Source organism: Phasianus colchicus, chromosome 5 (genome assembly GCF_987193195.1).
Source record: "Phasianus colchicus chromosome 5, bPhaCol1.hap1.1, whole genome shotgun sequence".
Classification (NCBI taxonomy): Eukaryota; Metazoa; Chordata; class Aves; order Galliformes; family Phasianidae; genus Phasianus; species Phasianus colchicus.
Genome location: NC_143440.1, coordinates 45,083,479 through 45,110,521, shown reverse-complemented (window position 1 = coordinate 45,110,521; position 27,043 = coordinate 45,083,479). Strand labels below are relative to the sequence as shown.

General features: G+C 42.3%; 1 protein-coding gene across 1 annotated transcript; it reads right to left on the bottom strand.

Annotated features, from left to right (window-relative positions):
• Positions 1-15,933: 15,933 nt before the first annotated feature.
• Positions 15,934-26,775, bottom strand: CALM1 (calmodulin 1). Its single transcript, XM_031593100.2, has 6 exons — positions 26,597-26,775; positions 24,060-24,090; positions 23,090-23,233; positions 21,040-21,146; positions 19,519-19,654; positions 15,934-19,298 (listed from the first exon to the last, which is right to left on the bottom strand). The coding sequence occupies exons 1-6, from the start codon at positions 26,597-26,599 to the stop codon at positions 19,270-19,272; spliced, it is 450 nt and encodes a 149-aa protein (XP_031448960.1). The 5' UTR covers positions 26,600-26,775; the 3' UTR covers positions 15,934-19,269.
• Positions 26,776-27,043: the final 268 nt, after the last annotated feature.

The following is a 27,043-nucleotide window of genomic DNA, read 5'->3' as shown; positions in this document are numbered from 1 at the left end:
GCTTGATGAAGGAAACCACTGAACTGAAAGGAGGAAGAAACACTTGTCCCTATTCTAGAATTAGACCTGGAGGGTGCAAATGGGCTATGTCCAGCAATATCAAGTGAAGCAATATCCAGAGGAGCCTGGCTGCTGTTGTTTACCATGTCAGATGGACGGCACTACTCGTGATGTCATGGCATCATGATATCATGGTGGAAGCTGAAGAGGAGATGCCCACATGCAGGAGCTGCACACAAGGCACTGTGAGCAGCACTGCCAGAAGCATTGCAGGTGGTACCCAGTTAGTCATGATTAGACCATAAGCCTAAATGTGAACTAACATTTAATTTCAAAGTACATTACAGAGGGGGTTAACAGTTTGCTGCCACACTTTGTGCCAAGTCTTATACTTTGATGAGGGCAGGTGGGCAGGCTGTTTTCATGATATGCCCATTCTTTGTAAGGTAAGGTAACAAAGATTGCTGGGACTGCAGGCAGGGAACTCAGTCAACATGCTTATAAGTGTATGCTGCTGTAACTGATTTTTGTGGAGAGCACTGATCCATAGAAGATAAAGTGTTTTAAAAGAATACCAAAGTAATAGTTTGATTTTCAGCAGTAATGTCATGCTGTCTCTTTTGTCCTATATCAGGCTTTGTTGGGAATTTGTTGAAAGATCCTAGGATGATCACTGCAAGCCTCAATTTGTGGGGCTAAATCTTCTTCCCTTACTACATTCAATGCTTCTATTACTATCTCAAATGTTTCCTATGCCCAGACAAAGCTCCACTATCAATGATGGATCTGGACGTGAAGAAAAAAGCACAGCCACAGATCAGGCTCCATTGCATGAATGCATCTCTGGTAGCTCTCAGGGATGGATGTGACACCTCAGGATGCAGCACAATGATGTGACAGACTTGTTCCTGCCACCTGCTCTGTGTTGGGAAAAACACTGGTGCAAAATGGGATAGCTCTGAAACACTGCACTCTGCCTTGGCCTGGATGATGCTCTTTATGTTACATATCACTGTAAGGGGATTGTGTCTTTTGAGATGAGGTAAATGATTGAGTAGGATGAAACCTCCTATCTCATCAAAGGAAATCAAATGTACCTGGTAACACTATCCACAGTGATGGTGGTATTTCACTGTCCTTGTTCTAGTATAACTACATATGTACAGGCTAAAAATGTAGTATAATAAAATCTACCTATCTTAGGTGGTTCACAGTCTGTAAGCATTTATTTTCCTACTACTGCTTTTTCATATAAGTAGATGCCATACCACAAGTATTTGAATGTTCTGATGTAGGAGAACTTTCCAGTAATTACTGTGCATTGCAGTGCTGGTAAATAATATCTATGCTGAACCTGAATACAAGAATAATCTCACCTCATGTATTACTTTCAACACAACATCCATCATTATTAAGACTGCATGTCCCAAAATGCAAGCAGGGCTCCCATAAGCATACAGTGATTTTCCTTATCCTTTTAGCCTGCATGCTGTATTCTTGCTAGTTTCCTTGGTGGCACAAAAAAGCTGGGTGCTAAAGCCTTTCAACTTCTTGTGCTGTCCTGGAAGTGAACCCCACACTCCTCTCAGAGAGGTAACAGTCTCCTTGCACATTTCAACTGAGAAGAGAGTTTGCATTAGCAAGAGCCCAGAACAGGACATTTTACTTTGACAGATGGGAAGCACACAGATGCTGGATTGCCACTGTTGGTGGTTAAGACTGCTACTCTCAGCAACATCCAAGCACATCTGCTGAGATCAGCACACTTGCATAGGTTTTAGTGAGAGTATAGCTCTGCATGGTCACTAAAGGTTTCCTAGATGATCACATAAAGACAAAAAAAAAAAAAAAAAAAAAAAGAGGGCCCAAGGAAGCTGAGGGATCAGGCACTGGTGGAGTGCACCACAGCTGGGGCTGACAATCTCTCCGACCCTGAGGATTTTAAGGGTGCAAAGCTTCAGTGAGACTCAGCTCCCTCCTCCTTACTTCCCAGGCTAGGAATGGAGGGATCTGGTCTGGATCATTTGGCTGAATGAAGTGAACAGAAATGAGAAGGAAATGTTTGTTTAATAGTTTTACTCACTTTAATGTGTTTTCCTGTTACCTGGGAACAAATTAGCAATTATTCCAAATCTGATATTCCAAAGAATGCACCTCTGGAGCTGACCTGAATGCATGAGTTTTGGCTGCACCTCAGCCCGCATGTGTTTTTGAGCACTTTGGTCTGAGTCCAAAAGTAATTTAAATCCAAACAGTGCTTGTTGTTTTATGAGAGTGGCTCTGATTGCTGAATTAAACAGAAATATGAAAAATAAAATGAGAATGAGCAAAGTAGTTTTTAACTGCTACAAAGCCCATCTGAATTTTCCATATGTATTATTACAGTGGCCCATTACTTGAACGAATCATTCCAATCTACATTGGTCCAAGAACTATGAAGCAACAGTACTTTGTACCAAAAGCTGTAATAAAGTCCATTATCCAGAGAGCTCACTCTCTCAGAGCTGAAGATGTCTCTTTAGACTAATGTTCAGCCTCTGTATTTTCTTGCATTTGGCTGATTTATCCATGCAGCCACAATATCACAATGCTGCAGAATTTTATGTTTCATTTCCCAGCTTTCTAAAGGAAGCAAGAAAAATAAAAATGTAATTTAATGCACTCCACAAATACTATTTAAGCATTACATCATCAGAAAAGCTGTCACTAACTAGTAAGTTGTCCCAGTGACAAGACAGAATTACCTAGCAACTGCAGAGAAGTCATTAACCCTTTTTTGAGTATCGTATGGAAAATATGTTGTAGGGAACAAATGCATATGCCCAAGTGCCTGAAAAATACCATCTTTTTCCATCTTGTGATTATGGTGTGAACATTGTACTCTGTAATTCTGGAAGAGTCCCAGTTCAGTTCCATGAAAGAACATATGAGGACCAAATGGCTTTGAAGTCAGCATCTGAGAAAGACAGGAATCATGATGAATCACATGAGTGCTCTGTGTGCAGGGTGAGACAGGTTTTATTCTTTAGCCTGAAGAAGGACAACTTGTTCAAATATTGCCACATCTCAGGAGATTTACAATTATTATTTGCACAGCTCATGGGTCTTTGCAACACTTCAGAATTTCATCTGGTGTTTTAGGAAGCATGTTATTTTCATCCTATGTTCTGCATGGCAGAAAGAGACAGAATTATCTCTGAGTTTCAAATTTAAGGAAGTTGTATGTGAAGGAAACAAAATTACATCTGATCTCTGCCGTCACTTTCATGGGAACCAGCAAATCCTGTGTGTCAAACCCTAGGTGACTGAGGAATGGAGGGAAAAGATGTACAACCTCTCAATCCCACCCCCAGCCTAGACAGGTCTCAGCTCTTTGCAAAGAGCTCCATGGGGTCTGATCAGCAGTCAGCAGGCTCTGTTTGTCTTCAGACACTGTATTTCATGTACAGCAGGCCAGTTTGTAGGTCATTTCTAAATTGCATGGCTTGCAGTAGCCATGAAAGAAAGTAAAGGATTGGATCATGAACATGTGAGGGGAGGAAGAAAAAACAAAAGTACAGCAAGAAAAACATACTATTTTCTTTTCAAGAATGAACAAACATTACTCTAATTGGAGCAATTATTCTGTAGTTTATTCCAAATAAATAAACTGTCCAAATGTTGTGCATGATGTGTCATATTTGTTCTAACAGCCTTTAAATGTGTACCGAGACTGCGCAATTTAATGTGTTTCCATTCCAGATGACTAAAGGTTCGTAAAGTCCACCTCCAAAAATATAGTTCCACTAAATTACTACTCTAATATGGTTAAAAAAATATTGTCTTTGATTAATGTATTACTTTGTCACAAGTAATAATAAAGGACAACAACCAGACAGCAGAAAAAACAAGCATTTGGGGGGAAGCGTAGAGAAGAGAAGCAGCCAAGTCCTAATTTGTGCTCTGTAATGGCTCAGGCCAGGAGCTGACTGACGCTCTGCCTCTCGCTGACTTCACTAGAAATCTCTGAGCATCTCCTAGGCTCACTGAGCATCTGGTAACACTAACCTCATCAGCACAGTTCCAAGTACTCAGTGATCACAACACCTGTTAACATAAATTATGGTCAAGGGGATACAGTATTTGTAAGAGTTAGTCTAAACACTGACAAACACCATTACAGTTTCACCAGCTCAAAAACACTGCATTCAGTGAACTCATCTATGTGACTATCACCAGTTGTGATATCAACTGTCAACATGATGATCAAGCCATGTACAGATTTTTCAGTATTTTCATATCCTAAAATACATACAGACATTAAAGCTCCCTGTCTTGTTGCCTATGAATGTTGCTGTAGGAATTTGGTAAACTACACGCACAGCTTTGTGAATTAGCTTTAGGACTTGAACCAAATCCCTAAGTCTGATCTTTCTTTGATGCTATGATCCCATTTCCTGCACACAATTCTCATTTTTTTTCCTATTTTAATGAACCAATTTCTTAATAGCAACAAGATGGTGTATGTCTTTCACTGTGAGAAGATTACTATACCAATAAGTTCACAAAATTCAGTTGGTCTATGATCTTACATTCTCTAATTCCATCTAAGTGGGTACTGTATTTACAGAATAGCACTGCAACACCTGCAGCATGCAGATACCTAAACCCTTGCACCTCACACAGAGAAACACTTTAGAAAACTTGCCTGAAGGGATGGAAATAAAATTAATATAAGACTTGAAAACTATTGTTTCAAAGTGGAAAGTGGCCCAAAAGAGGGTAATTCCATTAGTACAGTTGCTAATGTAAGGCAAAATGACAACACTAATAAAGACTTTCAGCAAAAACCATAAATGAGCAATGAAGATGCTGGTCCTTTCAAGTGCCACATGGTTCAGCAGAGAACTCACAATCATTTAATGAACAATTTGTTAACGAAAAGAGAAGGAAATTTTGCCCTTAATTACAGTCAATGGAATCACTTGTATAAGTCAGCTATAACTCAAAGTGACATTCTTGTAATAGTAAATATTCATTGAAATTCTGCATCAGTACATGTATTGTTCTGATGGATCATTTTATTCTCTAAGTGTACAATCCCCTTTTTTCATCACAGCACTTCAGATTACATAATCACACTGAGAAAACATACACAACTTTGAAATGCTTCACTGTCGAAATTTTTAAAGCTCAAGATGCAGCAGCATTGCCATCTTAGCAACTTTACTCTGAGGGGCAAACTGCTGAGAGAGTGATACCTCCTCTATTCTCCAAGGTAAACCATAACTACCTAAGCAAAAGGCCAGATTTCTATAAAATCCTTGTAGTTCCTGTCCTCTCTTCAACTGAGTCACTGTTAACTTAGAATACTTGGCCTCCTGGACAGTCTGCAAGGTAGGAGTTAAACTGCAGATATTATATTATTTGACTGCATATTAAACCTAACAGAGAGAAATACAAAATGCAGTGTCAGACAATGAGGCCATTAGAAACTTCCCTTTAGCATATCCTGGCATTTGCTGACTTGAACAGCTTGCATTTAATTTCTTTGTTTGTTTTCATTTCAAAGGAAAAAAAACAACCTTGTGGATGAAAAAAGGTGATAGTCAAACTTCCACAAAATATTATCCTTGGGAAGCAACCAAATCAAATATATTTGCTTCAAAGCTGTTGTTTCTATTTTTATTTTATTTTATTTTATTTTATTTTCTAAGTTAGGAATGCATGAGAAAAAGAAATCATAATGGAAACTGTGTCTAATTCTTGACCATAACAGGTACTGGCAAGATCTCACTGTGATTTATGTGCATAGATCCTGTATTTCTTTCTCATATATTTTTGATTGAGTATATATAACTCATATAGAATGTCTGGGTGAATAACAGAGTTTGTGTACCCCTGAAGACTTCTGATTACCCGGAAACAGATATAGCTTGGAAGTGGTGAGATTTCCTTACCCCACATATCCACGGCCCAGAGCTCACCCCTATGCATGAACCCTTCGGTGTCCATCCTCCAATTAGTTCTCAGCTTGTTCTTCAAGACATCATTCTACAAGGCCGACAACAAAGATAATGTTCATAAGGGGCCACATGCCCTCCAAGAAGTCAACAGTCACTATCAAATTTGTTGCAGTAAAAAAATTAAATGTTTGGTGTGTTTTAATGACCTACCTGTCACTATGGTTTCAGACCAGGTTTGTGCCTAATCAAAGAGGCTAAAAAGATCTTATTGAGCCCTCCTTACTTCCCAAGAAGTCCCCTCTTTGAGCATTAGCTCATAAGCTCACTGACTTGAGTACATACTTAAGAAATTTTGGTAGTAATCTAAAAGAAGATAAAAAGAAGGCAGGCAGAAGCTGAGTTAATCATTTGGACATATGACAGTAATTTAGTAATGTTCATATGGAAGCAAGCAGTCCAGTAATAACATTGCTGCAAAGCACATAGAGGTTTTTAACTCTGAGTTAAAAACAATGAATCTTCACAAGTTATCCAGAATCCAGCAACTTTGATTGAAAGCTCCTCTTCTGTTTAGTTTGCTGTGGGTGTAACAAGCAGCATCTGTAATTGATCAAGAATAATAAAAATCTACAGCACAATACAAATTAAAAAAGATGAAGGAGAATTTCAGTTAGGAGCTGTACAGGTCAGAGAAACAGACTGGACAGAGAGAAGCCATCCATTTTGCTGTAAGACTCCTGGAAAACACTATAATAGACAATCCTGGCTGCACCATTATGAACACAGCAGATAGGCTTTGGGTTGTGAGATTTGGGCAATCACATCAGCTGTTCCTTTCCATAAGGACTGAACAAAATTAGCCAACACTTAACCCATGATTACTTACAGAAAAGTGGCTCCATAGCTACAGTCCTCTGATACCAGAAAAACTTTAATTTCTAATGTACTTTTATTCTGGGCCCCTTTCTACCTTAAGCATTTGACTTAACTTCTTCCCTGGTATTTTTTCGGGATGATATTTGCACAGTGTAGTCTTATATTTAAGTGTCTTATAAGTATTTAAGATGCTCATCCAGAAAGATCCAGAAAGGCAAAAAAGGGAACAACATACATGTCATGCTTGCAGGATAGGAAGTTTGAAGGTATGAAGTTTCTATCTATATCTGAATATCAAACATGCCATGTTGGGAGGTATTTCCTTTTGTAAAAAAAAGATGCACCCCTTCCAGAGTTTAAATTTCAAATTGCCAAAGCACTGGGTTTTAAGTAGCTGGGATTTAAGTACTGAATACTGATTGCTGGGTATGGCCCACATCCATCCATGAGATGGATGAACATATACATGGGTATGTGTTGTATGCAGGGCAGTAGTGGGAGGGGCTGCTAAGCAGGGACCAGCTCTCTCCAGCCTGCAAATCTCCCATCACGTTTCCTTAGGCCATGAAAACAAGCCCCAGGTGCTGTACTGGGGTCAGCTCCAGGCTGGTGGTACAGGATCCATCCTGACAGCTGCTCTGCCCTTGTAGGCATGGGAATGCTGGGCTGGGTGGGAAGGAACCAGCCCTGTGGCCACTTCCTTGTGCATGGCAGCAAAAGCAGCAAAATGGGAGTTTGCACAGGCCTCTTTGCTTCTGTAGTTATACCCACAGTAAAAACAAATCCCTTTTCCCTACCTTTTCCCTACCTTCTACCCACAGTCTGGCTGTGACTGAAGGTAGGCTTAGAGGATGCAATCCCCAGCAGCTGAAGTATGGTGTGAGCCTCTCCAAGCCAGTTTAAGCCGGGTCCACCAAGCAGCAGCACTGGCTGGGGCAGCAGAGCATGCAGCACAGGCTGCCAAAGCTGCCAGAGAAGGCAGTTAGTGCCCACGTGCCTCAATCCAAGGCCTCACAGCCAAGTGCGGACATGAACACCATTATGTTCCCACTAAGGCCTCTGGGTTGGTAGTGAGGGTGCATGGCAGTCAGCACTGTGACACAAAGACACAATGGGCCTCGGCCTCTGCATGCAGACACAGGTGCTGGAGCCTCAACACAGTGTGCCCTTGGCCTGCTGCGAGTGAGGACATCTATTAATTCCCCTGTCAGCAGGGTCTGGGAATGGAGATCAGCAGCCATGGCCATTTCCATCCATAGGATGAAGTATAAACAAGTCTCCTCTGTAGGCTGCCAAATGGGCTTTTGCCAGCAATAATTGTGTTAACTTCTTGCAGGTCGCATCTGAATCAACAAACTAATGTTGAATGACTCTGTACCTTGCTCCTTTCTCTAGACCATTTGCTAAACTACTTAAAAGAAGGAAAGCGTTTTCATTTTGCTCTGCTCCAAGTGGTGTTTACTTTCATGTGCAAGGTGGGAAGCTGTGTGAGGGTGGAGAGAAACTGTCCCACGTTCCCTGTATCATGAAAGATCACTTGACAGTCATGGCCCTGCCTGCAGTGAGACTCAGAGCACGGATTTCTCCCACAATGCAGGTGCCTTTCTGCATCCCAGGGTGAAACAGCTGAATCCTGGAGACTGAAAAGTATAATGCATAATCTCTGAATATGGCAATGGTCTGGTGGTGGTGACTGCATGGCCCTGAGCTACTCACCTTTCAGACAAGTAGAAATAGACATTGCACTGAGCAATGCTTGTGTATCTTTCCAAGTAGCAACTCTGTCAGTTATTCATAGCTTTTTCCCAATATCCACATGAAACAGGTCCCTACTGAGCACTACCCAAAGCTTCTTCTCTGCATCAGCTCTTTCCCCTCTAAACCCATGCAAGGTGTCTGGAAGATTAACACATGTATTGGCAGTTAATGTTTCTGTGGCAGGACCACTGCAATTTGCAGTGGGTTGTATCCACAGGGCCATTAGTATGTGTCATCTTTTTTAGATCTTCCCTCAAACACTTCTTCCCTGGCTTGCCTCTCTTCTCTGCAGGGATTCATTCTCCCAGGGCTGGCTCCACAGAAATCTCTCATCATCCCTAGCAGAGCTCTTCCATGTGAGTGCTTTGCCAAACACACTCATCTTTTATTCCTCCCTGAGTCCATCAGTCCAGCTTTCCTATTTTTGCCCATATCAGCAACATCTTTTTCCTTTTAAACCTTTTTTTTTTTTTTTTTTTTTTTTTTTGAGAGAGAGAGAGAGAGTACAATGAAAAATTAAATGAAACTACTAAATCTTATTTCATAAAAGTTGGTCTGACCTATATCTCAGAATCAAAGAAAATCTGAGATAGTGTTGATTCTGCCCTTTTTGGCTAATCCTGTCTAATTGCAGAGCTCATGAGCATGCAGGAACAGAAGACGATTATAGGGCAATGCTTTGGCTGGTTCTCAGTGAAAAAAACAATATGGATTTTTTTGTATTTGGAAAAATAAAATGGGATAAAACTTGCCGTAAGATGACAAATCTGCAAAATAGGTCAAATCCCAGATTAAAATATTTAGCAACAACATATTCACCCAAAACAAAGTGTTTTCACATCATTAGAAAATTTGTATATTTTTCTTGGACAACTTGCAGGCATGTCCAAGAACATAGAAAACTTCACTGGAAAAAACAGAGTTGCCAGTAGTCTTTAGGGTGAGCAGGGGTCTTCAGCAGGTGAGCAGAAGTTTAGGGGTCTGTGGGACACCAAATCTTTTTGTGTTTCTAGTTCTAGCAAAAAACCTTTCCAATACAATAGTGTATAACTGAGGAGATGAAATACATTCCAAAACTAATAGTTAACAGCATGCAGTCAAGCAATAAGCCTAAAAAAAGATTCCATTTTATCAGCAATTCAGCCAATATGTTGTGTATCTTAATGTTTGCCCCACTTATTCTTGTCTTAACTGATAAAATTAATTTAGTCTGAAATTTGGTCTAGACTGTCCTATAAGTCTGTAAATCACTAAAAGTACCCAAATTGCCACAAAAGTTGATTCTATAATCTTTGGGGAATATCCTAAGAACTAAAGCTACATGTGAGCTTAGGATAGTTGCAAGGCAGATAATAAACAATCTTCAAACTGTTCAGTTCAGTACTTCATCCTTAAATTGATGAAATGATTTGATTGGCAGTTTGATGTCATTTACACATGAGGAATACTAATCATGAATAAGGATCTGAATTTTCGCTTCTCTGTTGAAACCAGAAGCACCAAAGTACATTCCATTATTTCATGGTAAACAATGTAATCTACCTAGCTGTATATATTATTAGATTTCAGTTTTTCATTTATACATATTCAGTAAAGGCAATAGCTTTGATACGAAAGAGTTTTTTTGCCACATCGATGAAGGAACGTTATTTTTCTCCAGATGGTAACTATCTGCTATATTGAAGCAGATCTAATGTGTCTAAGTACAGAGTATTAGAATGACATTATTAGAACTATTGCTTCATAAAACTTCAAACTACCATAATAATTTAATATCAGTGCAATCAGACTTTATGTGATTTTCCTGCAGGCCTACTTCTATAGCTGCGAGCTTTCTAACTTGTACTTTTTGCATGGGTGTACTCCTGCAGCAGTTTGGTATATAGTATCTGATCTCCTCATCTAGAGATTACGTTCAGAGAGGTGCTCTTTGCAGAAGAGGAAAGTTGTAGCTCTGAGAAAGAGAGATGGAGGCTGTGTGGCTGGTAGAAGGAAACACTTGGAGGCAGAAAGAGGAGAAAATAGGTGGGAAAAAAGGGTCCAGAGGAATCTCAGTGTTTGGGAACAACCTATCACTAGTCCATCTTTCCACGCTGACCCTGACTGCTGTCTCCTGCACAATGCTATGGCCCCACTTTCAAAACTTGACACATTGACCTCCATTGCGAACCCATGTGCAAAGATGGTCCCTTACAAATCTACCACACTTTAGGCTCAAAATGGGTGGATGTCAGTGGTGGGTGAAGTGGCTTCTTAAATTTACATGTAGTCTGATTCTGCTTGGGAAAAATGGACAGCTAATCTCCTTTTGATTATATGAAGATGTGTGTGTATATGAGAGAAAGTAGTGCACTTTGTTTCCAAAAGCAGAAATTGCAACAAAGGCTGCACGTCAGGTGTGGTGAGGAAGCACAGCACACCCTTGGTGCCCTGCTCACTGCATGCACTAACAGCCCGGCTACCCCAGACCACCCCCAGCCTGAATCTCAGGGACATGACTGTGTCTTGTTGTGCAGTCACAGCTCTTTGCTGCTTTGTGCGGCCTGCGCTGGGCACGGAGGCAGAGGCCTGGTGGTGGCTCAGGCTGTGTCACTTGGATGCTTTGCAATGGAGCTTCCTGTGCTGGGAGCACAGTTCTGCTTTCACACTGCTGTAATTGTGTAGTAAATCACAGGACCAAAACAGCAGGGAAAGAACAAACTTAAGCCTCAGAAACTGCCAGAACTGAGTTTCTTGAACACTTTTCTTTGCCCACTTCCCTTCCAATCCCTTTATGATGTGGTTTTAGCATGAAATCCTATTTATTTCAGCTCCTTCCTCTTTCCTGGCAAAAGAGGAGCTTTCCGAGCACAAATTGTGCTGGTGCCATGGCAGAAATGCCATGCAGTTGGTCTCTCTCTTTGTGTTTTCTGGTCTGTATGAGTGGGCACTTCCTCTATGAAAATCGCTCACCAACTGCCTCGTCCAGAGGCTTTGATGGATTCTCAGCCATGAAAGAAGCTTGCTGGTGCTGATGGAATCACTGTGTACCATGAACAGCTCATGATTACAACTGGAAAATCTGAGTCTCAACATCTCTGATAATGCTGCCTTGGACTTCAGTGACTGTACCTCAGTACCTCAGTTCTTCTCTTAAAGGAAGGTAAAACACGTCCTTACTTCACTGTGGGAAAAAAAGAAAGTAGTGTATGTCATAAAAAACGAAGCAGTATTTGCAGATACCTCAGTGCCATAGGGAAAATGAAGAAACTAGTAATTCTGACTTCAAAACAAGAGCTGTGTAGTAACTTGAGTATGGAATAATGCATTCAAAGTGAAAGCTGAAATGAAGTGTTTAACAAACAATGCAAAAAGTCCTGTGGGCAGCGTAATATCTGCCTCTATGAGCCAAGACAGCGTCATTATCTTTTGCAATTACATTTGCAACAGTCCAAACTGGCATTTCACAGTTGACCTTAGTTGGGTATTTTCTAAATTTTGAGTGCTTAGTTTTGCCTTCTTGGGACCATTATTTTGTTATAATATTTTCTGTATACAAATATGTAAAACAGAAAAGAGTAATATATAAAAGAAGTTGCAGACCATCCTCTATAAGTTAATTTGATAGAAAATAAATTAAAAAATGCATTTTTCGCTATTTAAGTATGCTTATGGTCACTGTGCTGTAGAACATGGTTTCTTCCTGGCCAGCCTGATCTAGTGGGTAGCAGCCATGTCCATTGTCCAATTCCTGTTGGAATTGGATGATCTCTAAGGTCCCTTCCAACACAAACCATTATATGGTTCTATGATTCAGTGGCAGTGAAAAGGGAGTTTACTTGTTGTCTGGATGTACTGACTGAATTAATTTGTCTGCAGTTCAACTGTGTAGGGTGGACAGAACCATGCTTTCCATGATGATCAGAGAGCTGCAGCACCTTCCCTATGAAGACAGGCTAAGAGAGCTAGGCTTGTTCAGCTTGGAGAAGAGAAGGCTGTGGGGTGACCAAATTGCTGCCTCCCAGTACCTAAAGGGAGACTAAAGACAGGAGGGGAGTCAACTCTTCACAAGGGTAGATAATAGCAGGACAAGGGGAAATGGTTTTAAGTTGAAGGATGGAAGATTTAGGTTGGATTTTGGGGAAGTTCTTTACTATGAGAGTGGTGAGGTGCTGGAACAGGCTGCCCAGAGAGGTGGATGCCGCATCCCTGGAGGTGTTCAAGGCCAGGTTGGATGGGGCCCTAGGCAGCCTGGTCTAGTAATAGATATGGAGGTTGGCAGCCCTGCCTGTGGCAGAGGGGTTGGAGCCTAATGATCCTTGAGGTCCCTTCCAACCCAAGTCATTCTATGATTCTATGACTCTATGATTCTATGCTCACAGTGGGTCGGATTGTCAGGGCATTCCCACCTGTGTGTAGGAATTTTTATTCTTAATATCTGAAGTAACAAATAGGCCATTTGAAAATATCCATTAAATTTTATGTCAAAATCCCTGAGAAAATAATTTTGATGTTGTACACAGATTCCTATGGAGCTAAATATTCTGTCATAAAATATTAAGAGATTCAGTAAAAAAACTTTCTGAAGTCCTGGTTACATTTTATGTCCTACCAGGATACATTTCAAATACATTTTAATGTATTTGAAAAGGAAGTGAAGAACATCTGGCAAGTTCTGAATTACAGTTAACTTTCCTACATTGTATATTTCTAGGCATATATAGACCTAGTGTGTAGTGGTCTGGTTTTTGTTTTTTTTTCTGGTGGATTTTTGTTTGTTTGTTTTTGAGAGAGTAGTAGTGTTAAGGAAAGTGGATAGCACCACCACTAGAAAAACTTACTGCCCAGAATGCTTGCTACCAAATATTTATAAATTTGTGGGCAACAAATACTCCATGAGACAAGAAACCAAAGCAGACCTATGTTCAGGTATGCTCATTCCCTCACACCCTATCCCTTTCTTTCACCATATTCATTTTCAGAATAATTACTGTACTGATCATAGAATCCTACAGTCCAGTCATTAAGGTTGGAAAAGATCTCTACCAGCCCATCACGATGATGTCCACTAACAACTACATGTCTCAGCATCATATCTACATGTTTCTTCAGTTACCAGAAAGAGTGCTATCACTCTGCATTTTCCCATCCTTTTCTGCTCGTTCTAGTTTCTACTGTGCTTAAGTCTGCTTTTCCCAAATAACCTCCTTCTGTATGTCTCCTATCTCGTCTTCACTGTACTTTGGTTAAGCAAGCAGTTAGCAAAAAAAATCTGTTTAAGTCCGAAATTACAGCTAGTCCACTGATAGTAATTCAGAACTATCAATTCCACTGCAGTCTAGCAAAATGGGGAATGATAAATTTAATCTTTTTATTACTTACTCAGTTGATTCAATTGGTTCCTATTCAAATACTGTGTTCATTTTAAATGCTGAGACTGGTAGAGCAGCTTTTGTTCAAAAACCATTTTTTTCCAAGCATTTCCTATTTAGAGATGTAGAAATAAACTACATTCAGAATGATTCATTTTTAGGTGATTATTCATTCCAGTTCTTACATTGTATTTGAACCACTAGCTATCTTGAGAAATGTTGCTGCCAGGAAAAGGTTGTGTTATGAGGAGTGTTTTCCAGTATTTCTGCACATGCTGACTTCCAAGGCAAAGGGAACTGATATGAAAGTGACTTTTCTGAGATCTGAACAAGATTTCCCTGTCAATTAAGCAGAAAAGACCAGAGCAAGAAGTTAGTGTATACGAGGCTGCAGTATTCATTGTCGGAGGCAGCCAGATTTGTCCCACACCTGTTGGACCTGTGATGCTGCACAAAATAACCTGTAACCTCCTTATTAGAGCCTTTGGTGGAGATGCTAGGAAACTTGTTTCTAAATGCTTTTCTTGTAACACTCATGGTGTTGCTCACCTTCTCCAACTACACAGGAATCTGGGAGAAATTTAACCCACTGCTGCAGTAGGCTCCTTTTTTGAATCAAATGTTTGTGGTTTTTGATTTTTTTTTTTCCTATGGAACTGAATAGTTTCATGTCAAGAAGGTCATTCTTGCTTCTGAAATGTGTTCTTTCCTCTGCAGAGCAAATAAGTACTCAGGAAAGCAAGAAGAGGCTTCTGATTGGTGCCACAGGGAGGGGAGCATTGCTCTGCAAAGTTCCTGGCTGCTGTTACCAGCAGGGAGGATACCAAAGTAGGCACTCAGTTCTTACTGGATACCAGCTTGCCTCATCATCTGGGGGATTGTAAGTGATTCAGCCTCTATGTAATTGACAGTTCGGTCATTTATGCACGATACTTGGCCACTTCATCTAGAACTGAGTTTATTAATATCAAGCTTAAAACCATTTATAAACTGTTACAAATATCCTCTGAATGCCTCCCTGAAATACTTGCTGAATAGGGGTTCTTAGAAAACATCTAGTATTGATCTTCTAAGTACTCAGGGTCTTCATACAAATTTGCTATGGCAAATAAAATTAGGACTCTTCAGAATTCCAAATCCATATGCAACTCATTATTTACTTAATTACTTCAAAATCCTGTATTTGGATTTAAAAGCAAACAAACAAAAATCCACAAGTTTTAATATTTTGGAATTGCAACCTTCTTCTGTGAAAGCCCCCCAAATAATACTATATGCATTTGTCTTACAGATTATAAGGGTTCATCAGTTCTACTTAGGAGTAGATTCAGATTTGCTTTCCTAAATGTCAGTCAGGGAAACGTAGCACTGGCCCTCATCACCTATCTTCACTTAACTGCTAGGTGTCAATAGCCAGATATATATCCCGTGGTCTCAGCACAGTACCTTCTGTCAGATCTCACTTAAATCATTGAATTTAAAATAAATAAATAACCCAAACTCTAAATGGATTTTGGTAAGGTAGGTGTTCCAGTTAGTTTTCACAGTAAGAAAATGCATTCTGTTCAACTTCATTATTCTTAAACACCAAGACTTTTAGTTTAACGTGGCGTCACTTGGGAGGAAGGATGTGCACTGTTATCACACACTGCACTGCAGGGACCAAGACACGGCCTCCTTCCCCTCCCACCGAGCTGTGCAGGGCACAGAGATGTCAGCTGCAGCACCATGCACACAACCCATGGATCAGACCTGTACCCACAGGCAATTAATTAATCAATAAGATGTATGCTAACATCTTGATCAATTCTTGACAGCATCAGTGTTACTGAAGCCGCAGAAGCGGAATGAACAGTTGCAGTGAGTTTTCTATCAGACTGGTAGCCCCCTCCTCCCCCTTCATCCCACCCCATCCCAGCACACAAAGCAAATGCCCCATACCTGGAGACGTTTTAGGATATGCGTGCCTGAGTGATTAATAAAATAAGCATGATAATGAATAATCTATGTTAAGCATTGTCTTACCCTTTATTTTTTCATTATGATCAGAAGAGGAATATGATTAACAGCAGTTTAAACTTTAGCAGTACAATTTCAGTATTAAATATAAAACTACACTGCAAGTTGATGTATTTTAAAAATGGTTATGTATACTCTAGCCTTAAATTTATGTATCAAATACAACTCAATTGTTTCTTGCCTTGACAATTAACACATCTAACAAGTTTCAACAAGCCAGACATCCATCTTTTCCATTAAAAAAAATAAGCAAGCACACCAACTCTTATTCATAACAAGGGGGTGTAAAGATTCAACACTTTCCTGAGTGTTGTGCAAAGAAAAACATGTTTTGAGAAAGATAGTTAAATAAGTGTAATGACAAATCTGAAGCTAAGCTGGAGGACCTTTTGATTAACTTCATATTTCATATATTATTTGCATCAGTTGAGAGCAACATGAGTTACAGAACTTCCATGAAAACAAGCCACTTACAAGCAGGTGGTTAAGCTTGATCAGTTTATTAAAAGGATTATATGACACGGTTGCCTGCAATAGCAGGGGACTGGATCTGATGACCCAGGAAGTTCTTTCCAGTCCCATGTTTCTAAGCCATGCACCAAGTGTATCCAGCCCACACGTTCACATTTGGAAAAAGCCAAAGCCACACGCACACACGCACACAAAAAAAAAGTCCTTGATGACACTTCTCTAGATATTCACTATGCAGAAAGGAACAGAGCTAAAGTCCTATACAGAGGATACATTTACTCGAGGTTGATGTGGTACTGAAGTCAGTTAATTAGATACCTCCAGGCAGATTCAGTTACAGGGCATACCAACACTGCACGCTGCCAGACAATTTCTAATCAAGCCAAGAACCTCTTGCAGGAATGAGGTCTCTGCTAGCAAGCACAGAGCACACTGAATAAGCTAAAAGCAGCTGTTCTTAAATGAACTACCCTACCAACCATGAGTGAATGACAGATAGATGGTAAGAAGTATTTACCTACTAGACAAGATCTCTCTGCACACTCAGGCAGAAGTAATTTGCTCAGAGCAGCAACCATTGCTCCTACCTTGCCTGCCTCTTGAGTCCATCTCTTTAAAAGCCAGTCTGCAGAATCAGCGCAGCCCTTCTCAAGCACTACCTAAAGCAGCAGTTTGCAGCTGCCATGCAAGGCTTTACTTCCCAAATGGTAGTCAGGCATTTTCATCACAGCAGCTGGTTTGTTATGACGGCATATGCAGCCGTAGCAATAGCCTTTACAACTAGAGATCTACACTATTGCCTAGATTCAACCCATCTAACTTTCAGGCACTTGGTTAAGTTATCTAGGTACCTGGTCACCCAGAACCCCCAGAACCACCCCCCAAAAAAAACCAAGAATCGCTGAAGGCAGACAGTCTTAATTGCCTCCTGGAGGTGTCTCTTTACCCCCAACTGAGTGAGGCTGCATTTCCAACCAACCAAGTTCTTAACACAGGCACCTCAGTTAGACAGGACTACTGGAGACTCACATCTCTCTCAAGAGATAGTATCAGCACTCTCCAAAACCAAAGGCAATTAAGCAATTCAGGTTTGCAACTCCAGTTACATTTGGAAACAAACTTAATCAAATAATGAAGCTGTAGTCCCTCCCTCCCAAGCACTGATAGCCTTCCACATGGAGGCTCTGCTACTTAAAAAAACCAAACATTCTTCTTTCAAACAAAGAAGAGCGGGCACAGCTGCTTTGCCACTCATTCATGGGGAAGCTGAAGGATCAGAGAACACTTACTCAAAGACCTGGAATGACTAAGCATTGCTAGTGCATGCAAAGCAGAAGTAACAAGACCTTTAAAATTAACCCTAGTCCTCTTCTCCACCCCATAAAATTCATGCAAGTGTTTGAGAAGATAGTCAAGACATAACAGCCCCAGTTTCCAAAAAGGCTTATTTCTTTTAAGCATATTGTAAGAAGTTCATTTCTTTTCTTTCTGTGGGTAGAGAAATGCATTTTTGGCATGTTTGATAATCACAGATCTCTATGAAGCCCATGCTGTTCTAGTGCTCCAACTAGTTTCTATAACCTGTCAAAAAAAACATAGCAACCTATCCATATTTCCCCCAGTATTGACATGCATGCTGAGAGCTCTCCACTTTAGTGAAATGAGGTGTTACTTCTGTGCTGATAGTTGACGAGTCAGCATTACACGACTTTAAGACCAACTAAATTAACATTGTCGTAATATGAAAGGCAAGCACAAGTTCATTTATTTATAGCAAAGGTCTTGGGTTACAGGAGGTCAGTTCTTGCCATCTTGAAGAGATAGGGGATAACTTATTGCATACATGTGCATTATAATTTAGCAGCAAGTCATTCATAGAAACGCTTCCCTCCTACTGCTTTTTTTGGTTTGTTATCTCAATTATATATATATTTTAGCTTTACAAAGCATTTAACACCACCTTTAAGTTAATGGTCTTTTATTGGAAAAAAAGACTAGCATTTACAACTTGGAATGGACATAAATTGTAATATCTTGAACAGCAATGTTGATAGTTGTGCTGAAGTCCACAGGCTACTCCGCCAGCTCCAAGTCATGGTACAGAAGGTTTTAAAAATATGAGAGTCCAAAGATGCTCCCTTGGTGAAGGTTTCTTTTAAAAATTTTGTGAACGGTAACAGCCCGACACCCGTTTCACTATAGTGCAATGCAGACAATGTTAAACCAATATTTTTTAACACAGACATGCCATCCATAGTTAAGATCATCATATTTTTGGAGCACACTGCTACGTACAGGAGAACCATTCAACCTTTTGGGCATTTTCTCTAAGTTTCATATCCTTCAACCATTTTTGCTGTATACCATCCTGAGGTATAAACCAATTTTAAAGTAAACCAGCTATGACAATTTATACTACAAATTGATCTAGAATCCACTGTTGAACAAAAGAGTGGATCTTTGAGTTTTGTTTTTTTTTTTTTTCCTTTTAATACAAATGTCTGACTGTGCTCAATTGTCAAGCTGCATGCATGAAAAACTGGCCAGCCCAAACAGTGTAATAGTCATTAGCAAATGGAACTTTCGAGTTCACTAAGTGCTTCCTTTTTTTTTTTTAATTTATTTATTTTCAAGGTAGTACAATTAATTATATTGTAAAACTGATGTTTAACTTGATCTTTTGGGAACAGGACCACCAACCATTACATGCAGTTTGTGGACAGAAGGTATTTTGACATTCAGTTTTGCTATACAGAAACAGAATGAATAAATGAACTTTTTTTTGCAAGAGGTAAGTAAAAGATTCAATTTGATTCTTCTAGAGGAAAAAAGGTGTAAAGGAGGTCTCTTCACTTTGCAGTCATCATCTGTACGAATTCTGAAAAGATAAAAGGTCACCAATTTATCATCTCTAAAGTACTTTCAACTGTTACATAAATTTTAACCTTAGCATAAAACACTTCACTGCATCTGATTTTTGTCCACAAAAGTGGATGCCTGAATAAACCAGTTGCCTTCAAATACTAGGAAATACATCCTATCCAGCATACATTCACTAAATTCAACCAGTGGTTTGCATCAGTATAAGTATCCATTACCTTCATAGTTGACTTGCCCATCCCCATCAATGTCTGCTTCTCTGATCATTTCATCTACTTCTTCATCTGTTAGCTTTTCTCCTAAGTTTGTCATAACATGACGTAGCTCTGCTGCACTGATATAGCCATTGCCATCCTGTGGGGAAAGTTTCATAAGATTATCATCAACAACCCTGATAATGATTAACACTGGAACTACACCTAGGTTTCTAGAGACTGCTTTTAAACTAGCCTTACAGCACATGAAACACATCCAGTACACTTTATAACCCTCCCATCAGTACCAGTTCCATCACCTTATGAAACTTACATCCCACTAAATCCTTATCTAATAATAGTACCTAAGAATAAACCACAACATTTAACAACTTGCTGGATTTTTTTTTTTTTTAACTGTGGTAAGGCATTTTTAATGCTTCTAAAGATCTTTCAAAAAAAATGTTTATTTCACCTGTGCTGCCTAAGTAGGAAAAAAGATCAATTCCCCTACAGTAAAAATCAGCTTCCTATTTTGTGTAGCACTGCTTCTATGAACAGACCTCATGCAGCTAGGTTAGGCTTCTTGTTTAAGATTTAGAACAAATCACACTTTCAAAAAAAGCATTTTAATTCTGCTCATAAGCAGCCGTGAAAAGCACAATGGCAAAAAGAGAATGATGACTTTAAGTCAGCATTCCTATTAGTAACATCCAAGCCTAGAGCATATATCCAGACATCTCAGGAATTGTCCCCTTCTGCCTACATGAAAAACGCACCAGCTTACAGCAGGGCCTTTGATAGTGTCATACCTGCCATCACTTAAATCTAGTCTGCAAAAATAAAATCAGAGGGGAGGTGAATGGTAACTGAAGAATCCAACATTTCCATGTGTTTTCCAGAAGAGAATCAGACTTGCACTTTTTCCATAAAAAGTAGAGAAACCTTTGGCATGAGCTTATCAGCTGCATCAGCCACTGCACAATAATTCTCTTGTAACAACTGAGGGAAACCTCTCCTCTAACAATAGCTTGTCAGAATTTTTGTCATGTACACCCAGGTATCCTTAATGAACATAGGACTTGAGCTTGAGTTTCATTAAATGCAATTTCCAAGACCATACCTTGAATGCAGAAAATGCAATACTTCATGTCCTATAAATACTAGTGACAACTTGCTTCAGAAGCTTTCATGATGCATCAAAATCTCACACACCCACAAAAACATCTCCCCAGTTCCCCAAAGTCAGTAAATACAGAAGATTAAAAGACATCCTTTCACACCCCAGGCATCAAGTTCGGCTCATTTCTGCTCCCAAGGGAAGGCCAGTGAGATTTCTTCCAAGAAGAATCTTAAATTCAGCCTTGCTATGTAGGTAGGTACAACCTCCTTGCTCTGCAACAGGGCAGAGACTGCTGCTGTCAATTCCCCTATCTATACTATAGGACTTTATACTAAAGAACTTTTCTGCTTCCAGTGAGAAAGCACTGAGGAAAAGATGGGCATCGTTACTGCTTCTGAAGATAGTTGAAGATTTCGGAATACCTTGTCAAAGACTCGGAATGCCTCACGGATTTCTTCCTCGCTGTCTGTGTCCTTCATTTTTCTGGCCATCATGGTTAAAAATTCAGGAAAGTCAATAGTGCCATTACCTTAATAAAAAGAAACTCCGCAAAATTAAAACTTCCATGCTTATTTTTATGCAAGAAAATTTGGCATTTAATTTAGCCAGGGACAAGAATGAGAATGACAGGTTCTCCACATCATTCTTCTGTAAGAACCTCATGTTTTCCTAAATTGTTACCACTGCCTTTTTCCTTTTACAATATGCAACAGTCACTTCCACTTCAGTGTTTCAGTACAAGTTCTAAAGCTGCCCTCTCCAGGACAAGCCATACCTTTTCATCACCCAAGTCACAAGCAAAGTATCAGTCTGATATTTCAAGGTTAACCAATTTGTAGACTCACCTACTTAATGTCATTCCCCATAATTCATCATTTAGTTTGTTCAACCTCTTCTCAAATGCTGTGTAATGTTCTAGAAGAGCAATACAAATCCACAATATCTAAACTCCGAAGTTCCTTGTTTAAAACCAACTTCATTAACCCATGTTGTGCACCACAAAAGTAACGTGCGATTTTAAGGGGGCAAAAGGCATCTGCAAACTTATGAAAAAAGCTGCCATTATTTGATATTTCTCATAAGCTCAACAATTATTCTGATACATATGTCACTGCAAAAACTGAAAATCTGGTATCTAAATACCTCAAAGTAAGGATTCAAATTTGAGACTGCTCAAAGCCAAGAGAAACAGTTAAAGATCCTCCAAAGAGCACAAGCCAGGTTAGCAAAGTCACAATTCAACCTTACATGCTGAAGGAAAACACTAAGTAGCTCACTACATGGCTAAGATCTATCCATTTCTTGAAGGGAACAAACTCATCCAGTAAATACAACAAAGTAGGTAAAGGCAGTTTTAGAAAGCTTTCATTGTTTATGGATTCCAGACTGAAATGTGCAGCTATTTATAATGGCAAGCTTCATTTACCAACTGGAGTATAAGTCTCGCACAAAGCTTTAAAAACTCTCAATGAACTGCAGACTATTAGCAAAGCATCTTACCATAAAAGAAGTTTAAACATATGGGCAGGGCATACTTATCTGAAATCCACAGTCTTATCAATTTTAATCAATCAGTGCAATGCTGCAGAACAGTACCTGAATAAGCCACTATACACATCTTCTACATATCACTGTAAATCCTGAGTATCAGGAAGTTTCAGTATCTGAAAAGACAGCTGGCAATTACAGTCGCCTGCCATTTTCTAAAGGCAGCTTTAACATAAGTCTGACAATCAAGTAATTTGTGCTCTAGACTATGCACTTTCTACTCTTCAAGATATTGCAGCAAGCTTCAATCAGCCAACATAAGATCAAAGCCCTGGCACCAGTGAGCATTAGGAGGCATTTCTCCTTTATTCTAACTGCCAGTCAGCCTGCACAGAAACAAAAATTTACCATTCTCTCTTCTGGCACCCACGTGAAGCGATTCTGATCAAGACTGACATAAGGTTTTCCTACTTCTGCAAGTGATAGCCTCCAGCCCCACCCCCTATTAGTGACCCAATACACTGCATTGAACTATGCAGTCTCTCCCTGTTGCATTTTCAACTCTTGTGAGTCCAGCACTATACCATTCTAATCACATCTTTGGCCTTAAGACAAAACTAGACATTAGCACAGAACAACATGAGCCAATGAAACACATCTAGAAAAGCTACATGGGAGCACAGGTTAAATGCAGGTCAGGGTAAGTTGGGCAGCAATAGGAAGCCTGCTACCCATAAAATATTAAAGACCAACAGCATAACTTTGTCTCTGCCTATCCTCACATTCAGATCCTCACTTAAGACTGCTGGCATCTTCACTGTGCTGAGAACAACAAAGAATAACCAGACACCTCTCAGTTTACTTTAGCCAGTATTTTGAAATTTGGCTTCAAAAGAACAGTGTCACAACAACTTCTTTATACAGTCTGAGCATGGAAGACATATTTAGAACACTCAGCATGAGAACCATCTTTCTAACACTTACCATCAGCATCTACCTCGTTGATCATATCCTGCAATTCTGCTTCTGTTGGATTTTGACCCAGCGACCTCATGACAGTTCCCAGTTCTTTTGTTGTGATAGTACCATCACCATCTTTGTCAAATAGGGAAAAGGCTTCCTTGAATTCTAAAGGCAGAAACAGTTCCATTGTTTAATAACAGTGCCAGCATAAGGTAAAACTGCATAAAAAATGCATTTCAGTAATAATGCTTGGTAATATTTTAAGAAACAAGCTTGCCCATGGATTACCAGAATCAGCATTTTCAAGTATTAAGAAAAAACAGTTACAGTATCAACTACAGCTTGCACAGCCACGTGACCTAGGCTTCAATGTACTACCATCACATCACAGTGCTGACGTATTTCAACATCTTGTTGATTGAACCACTGCTGTACCACAAACAGCTGTGCAGGATAAGTGAAGGGAACCCTATAGCTTCCCCTTTCGGCATCAAATGGCTTATGGGAATAATAAGAATATGATGAGTAAAATTACAACACTAAAGAAACAGAGTAAGAACTGGTGACCTCAGGTGGGTGTGACTGGTCTCCAGAAGGCCCAATACTGCTTCTTCTCCTATTTAGTCTGTACTAGACACACTCTTAGAAATTAAAAAATCAGTTTAAGGCTTTTATTTTTGCAGTTTGACTTCAAGTTTATAGTCACATGAAAAAGATACCTAGTTCTGACCTGACTTCAAGCGTGCAACCAACATTCTAGCAATTGCTTGTAAAAAACACAGAGAGGCCTGGCTCAAATCATCTCTAGTCCAATGAAGCAGCACACACCAGGATGGAATTGCCAGTAATCTTCCAGAATTTTTTAGAACGGAGTGCTTTTAAGAAGTGCTAGCACAGATCTGAAACTATAGAAAGACAACTTGTCCACTGTATTTGAGATTTTTTTCATTCACAAGGAATTGCCAAGAAAAATATTTATCAAGACACTTACCAGCAATCTGCTCTTCAGTCAGCTGGTCAGCCTACATGAAGAACAGAACATTTTAGAATAACACTTCTAGCTATGTCAAGCCCCAAGACACTTCCTTTCAATTTCAGCAGCAACTTATCATCATTAAGGTCATTTTCAACCCCCAGAATTCCCCTGCTGCCAGAAGATCCCACTCACCTACACAATGCAGCCATTTCCAAAGACACAAAAGCCACTTTGCCTCCGAGCTGCCCATTAAGAATCAGATATACCATCCTTCAACTCAGAGAGCCCGATTTGGTCAAGTGAAGGACACCAGGCAGGCTCCTTGTAACTGGTCAGAGAGGCATGAAATCCTTAATGACATGTGTTTAGAGTTTCACATCACATCAGATGTCATTTCCAGAAGCACAGCGCCCTGATCAAGCACAGGGGGCATTTGCACATTGGTGGGCTAATGACAAGTGTGCCACCTAGTGATCCTCCACAGGTCGGTCCTCCCAGCACAACCCCAGCGTGAGCCTGCAGCGTGCTTTGTGGAAAGGGCTGCGCTGCAACAGGAGGAACTGCTGCTCAGTATCACAAATTTTCACCAGCCAACAGAAACGAAGTGCCAGTTCAAGCACTGTGTTATTCCTTCACCTGGCCGACCACCATAAGATGTCTCCCACTATCACAAAGGCCATTTTGTGCATCCCTTTAGGCAGCAGGATGGAAAGCACCTGCTTGCGACCTTCTGCTCACAGGGAGACTAGCACTGCACCCAGGCGCTCAGCAGGCAGGAGCACATGTGCAGCCCCTAACCGTGCCAGCCACATCCTTCCAGAAGGCTCCATCAGGATGAGCAGGGCATCACCCACACCTCCAGCTCTTGCACTAAAGGAGCTAACCAGCTCCTTAGAGGAACAATGGCAAGAAATTCTTCTCACTGACAAGAAAGCAAACCCAAAGCAGGATTTTACAAATCTTGACACAGGTATCAGTGAACACAAGGTATCAACTCCTTTAAAACCCATTTTTTGAGGAGCTTGTACAAACCCCAACAAACCACTGTATAGGTCTAAGAAAGGCATCTTGTAACCCTTCTGTCCTGAAACCCCATTATTTTCAGGTACAACAGCTGGGTAACTGCAGCAGAGAGCAACGAACACAATTGGGAACTCCCTGCTGTACGGTCTGTTGAGGCACAGGGGAACAGTGCGGGGCTGAAAGCCTGACGTATGCATTAAGTAACAAACAGGCTGCATCTGAGCTTAGGCAGCGAGCTTCATCTCTTTTTTTAAATATTTTAATGCCTGTACCGGGTGACGAACCAACGCCATGTACTGGGTGGTTAAAACCCGCAAAAATGCTCGCAGTTAAAACCCAATTATCTTGCGGAACCAAACAGCTGCAGAAAACACACCCAAAACGCACTTCGGCTTCCCACTCTTTCTGCAACTTTCCAGCAAATGCGAGATTTCACAGCTCGCGGACATTTACGTAACAGCCGCACACCCCGCAGGCCGGGAGGCAGAGCCCCGCCTCGGCACGACCTGCGGCCCGCGGCACCGCGTCCCGTTCCGCGGGGCTCCTTCCTGCGCCCGCGCTCACGGGCGGTGACGGCGGCTCCCGGGCACGCCGCGCCTCGGCCGGAGCCGTGCCCGGCCCCCCCGCCCCCCCTCCCGCGTCCGAGTGATGTCAGCGCTGCCCGGCAGGAAGGCGAGATGGAGAGACAGCGCCGAGCTACACCCAGATGGCCGCGGAGCGATTAGAGCTCGCCGCAGCCCGAGCTCCCACAGAAACCGGAGCCGCGGGGAAAAATAAACCCGAGCGCTTCCCCGGCCGTTCGTCTTTCGGGGAGGCCGCGCCGGCACCGAGGCGATGCGTTTCCACGGCGGGGCCGGCGCAACAGGCGGCGGCCGCGCTACTGCACTGCGGCCCCGCTCCGCTGTCCCTCCCCCCGCTGCCAGCCCCGGGGCCGGGGAGCTCCGCCGCCCCTCCCGCCGAGCCCCCGCGCGGGGCCGGGGACGCGAGCGAGGCGCACTACCCCCCCCCCCACCCCCGCCCCTCCGTAGCCGGGGGTGCGCGGAGGCTGGGGAGGAAGAGGAGGAGACATGATGTAATGCGGGCGGCGATGCTGCGTTTTTTGGGGATGGGGGGTGCGAGGGCGCAATAGCCGCAGCGCGGAACCCTCCCCCGGCCGCCCGCCCGCCCCCCCCCGCTCCCTGCGCAGTGCAGCTGTGCCGGGCTCCCGCCGCAGACCCGCGGAGCCGCGCCCGGCCCTTCCGGAGGGCAGCGCGGGGAGGGCGAGGCGGGAGGGAGGAAGGGAGGGAAAGAGGGCGGGCGGCGCCGCAGGGCCGCGCTGCGGGCCGGGGTCCCGCTCGGCAGGGCCCGGAGAAAGGGGAAGGGGGGAGGAGGAAAAGGCCCGGCGAGCTGCGCGGCGGGGGGGCAGCGCTGCCGGGCGGGAAGGGCCGCGGCCTCCCGCCACCCCCGCGCCGCGGGGTTCCGCCGTTGTTCCGCCGTTACCGCGCCGCTCCCCGCGCACTGCCCCCCGAGCCCGCGGCCGTGCTACGTACCATGGCGCGGCGGCGGCGGGCCCGACGGCGGCTGCACGAACTGCGCGACCACGAGCGGCGGCGGCTGCTGCCTCCTCCCCGGCGCGGTGCGAGAAGTGCTGGGGGTGTGAGCCTGCGCCGCGCCGCTATATATGGAGCGCTGTATCCCTCCGCCGGAGCGGGGCCTTTTTCTCTCCTCCCCGGCGCGGTATGGGTGAGGGTGACTGCGGCGAGCAGCCCTGCCCCCTTCGCCGCTCGGCCCCTCCCCTCCCCCCCCCCCCCCAGCGGCCCGCTCCCACCCCCCGCAGCTCTGCGGAGCCGCGGTTCGGCGCTGCCCCGTCCCATCTCTCCTCGCCCCGAGGTAAGAGCCGGGCAGGGCCGGCACGCCGCACGGCGCTGAGCGGCCCCGAGACGGAGATGTCCTCCGGAGGGGCTGCGGGAGCACAGGTGCCCCGCGGTAGTCACAGC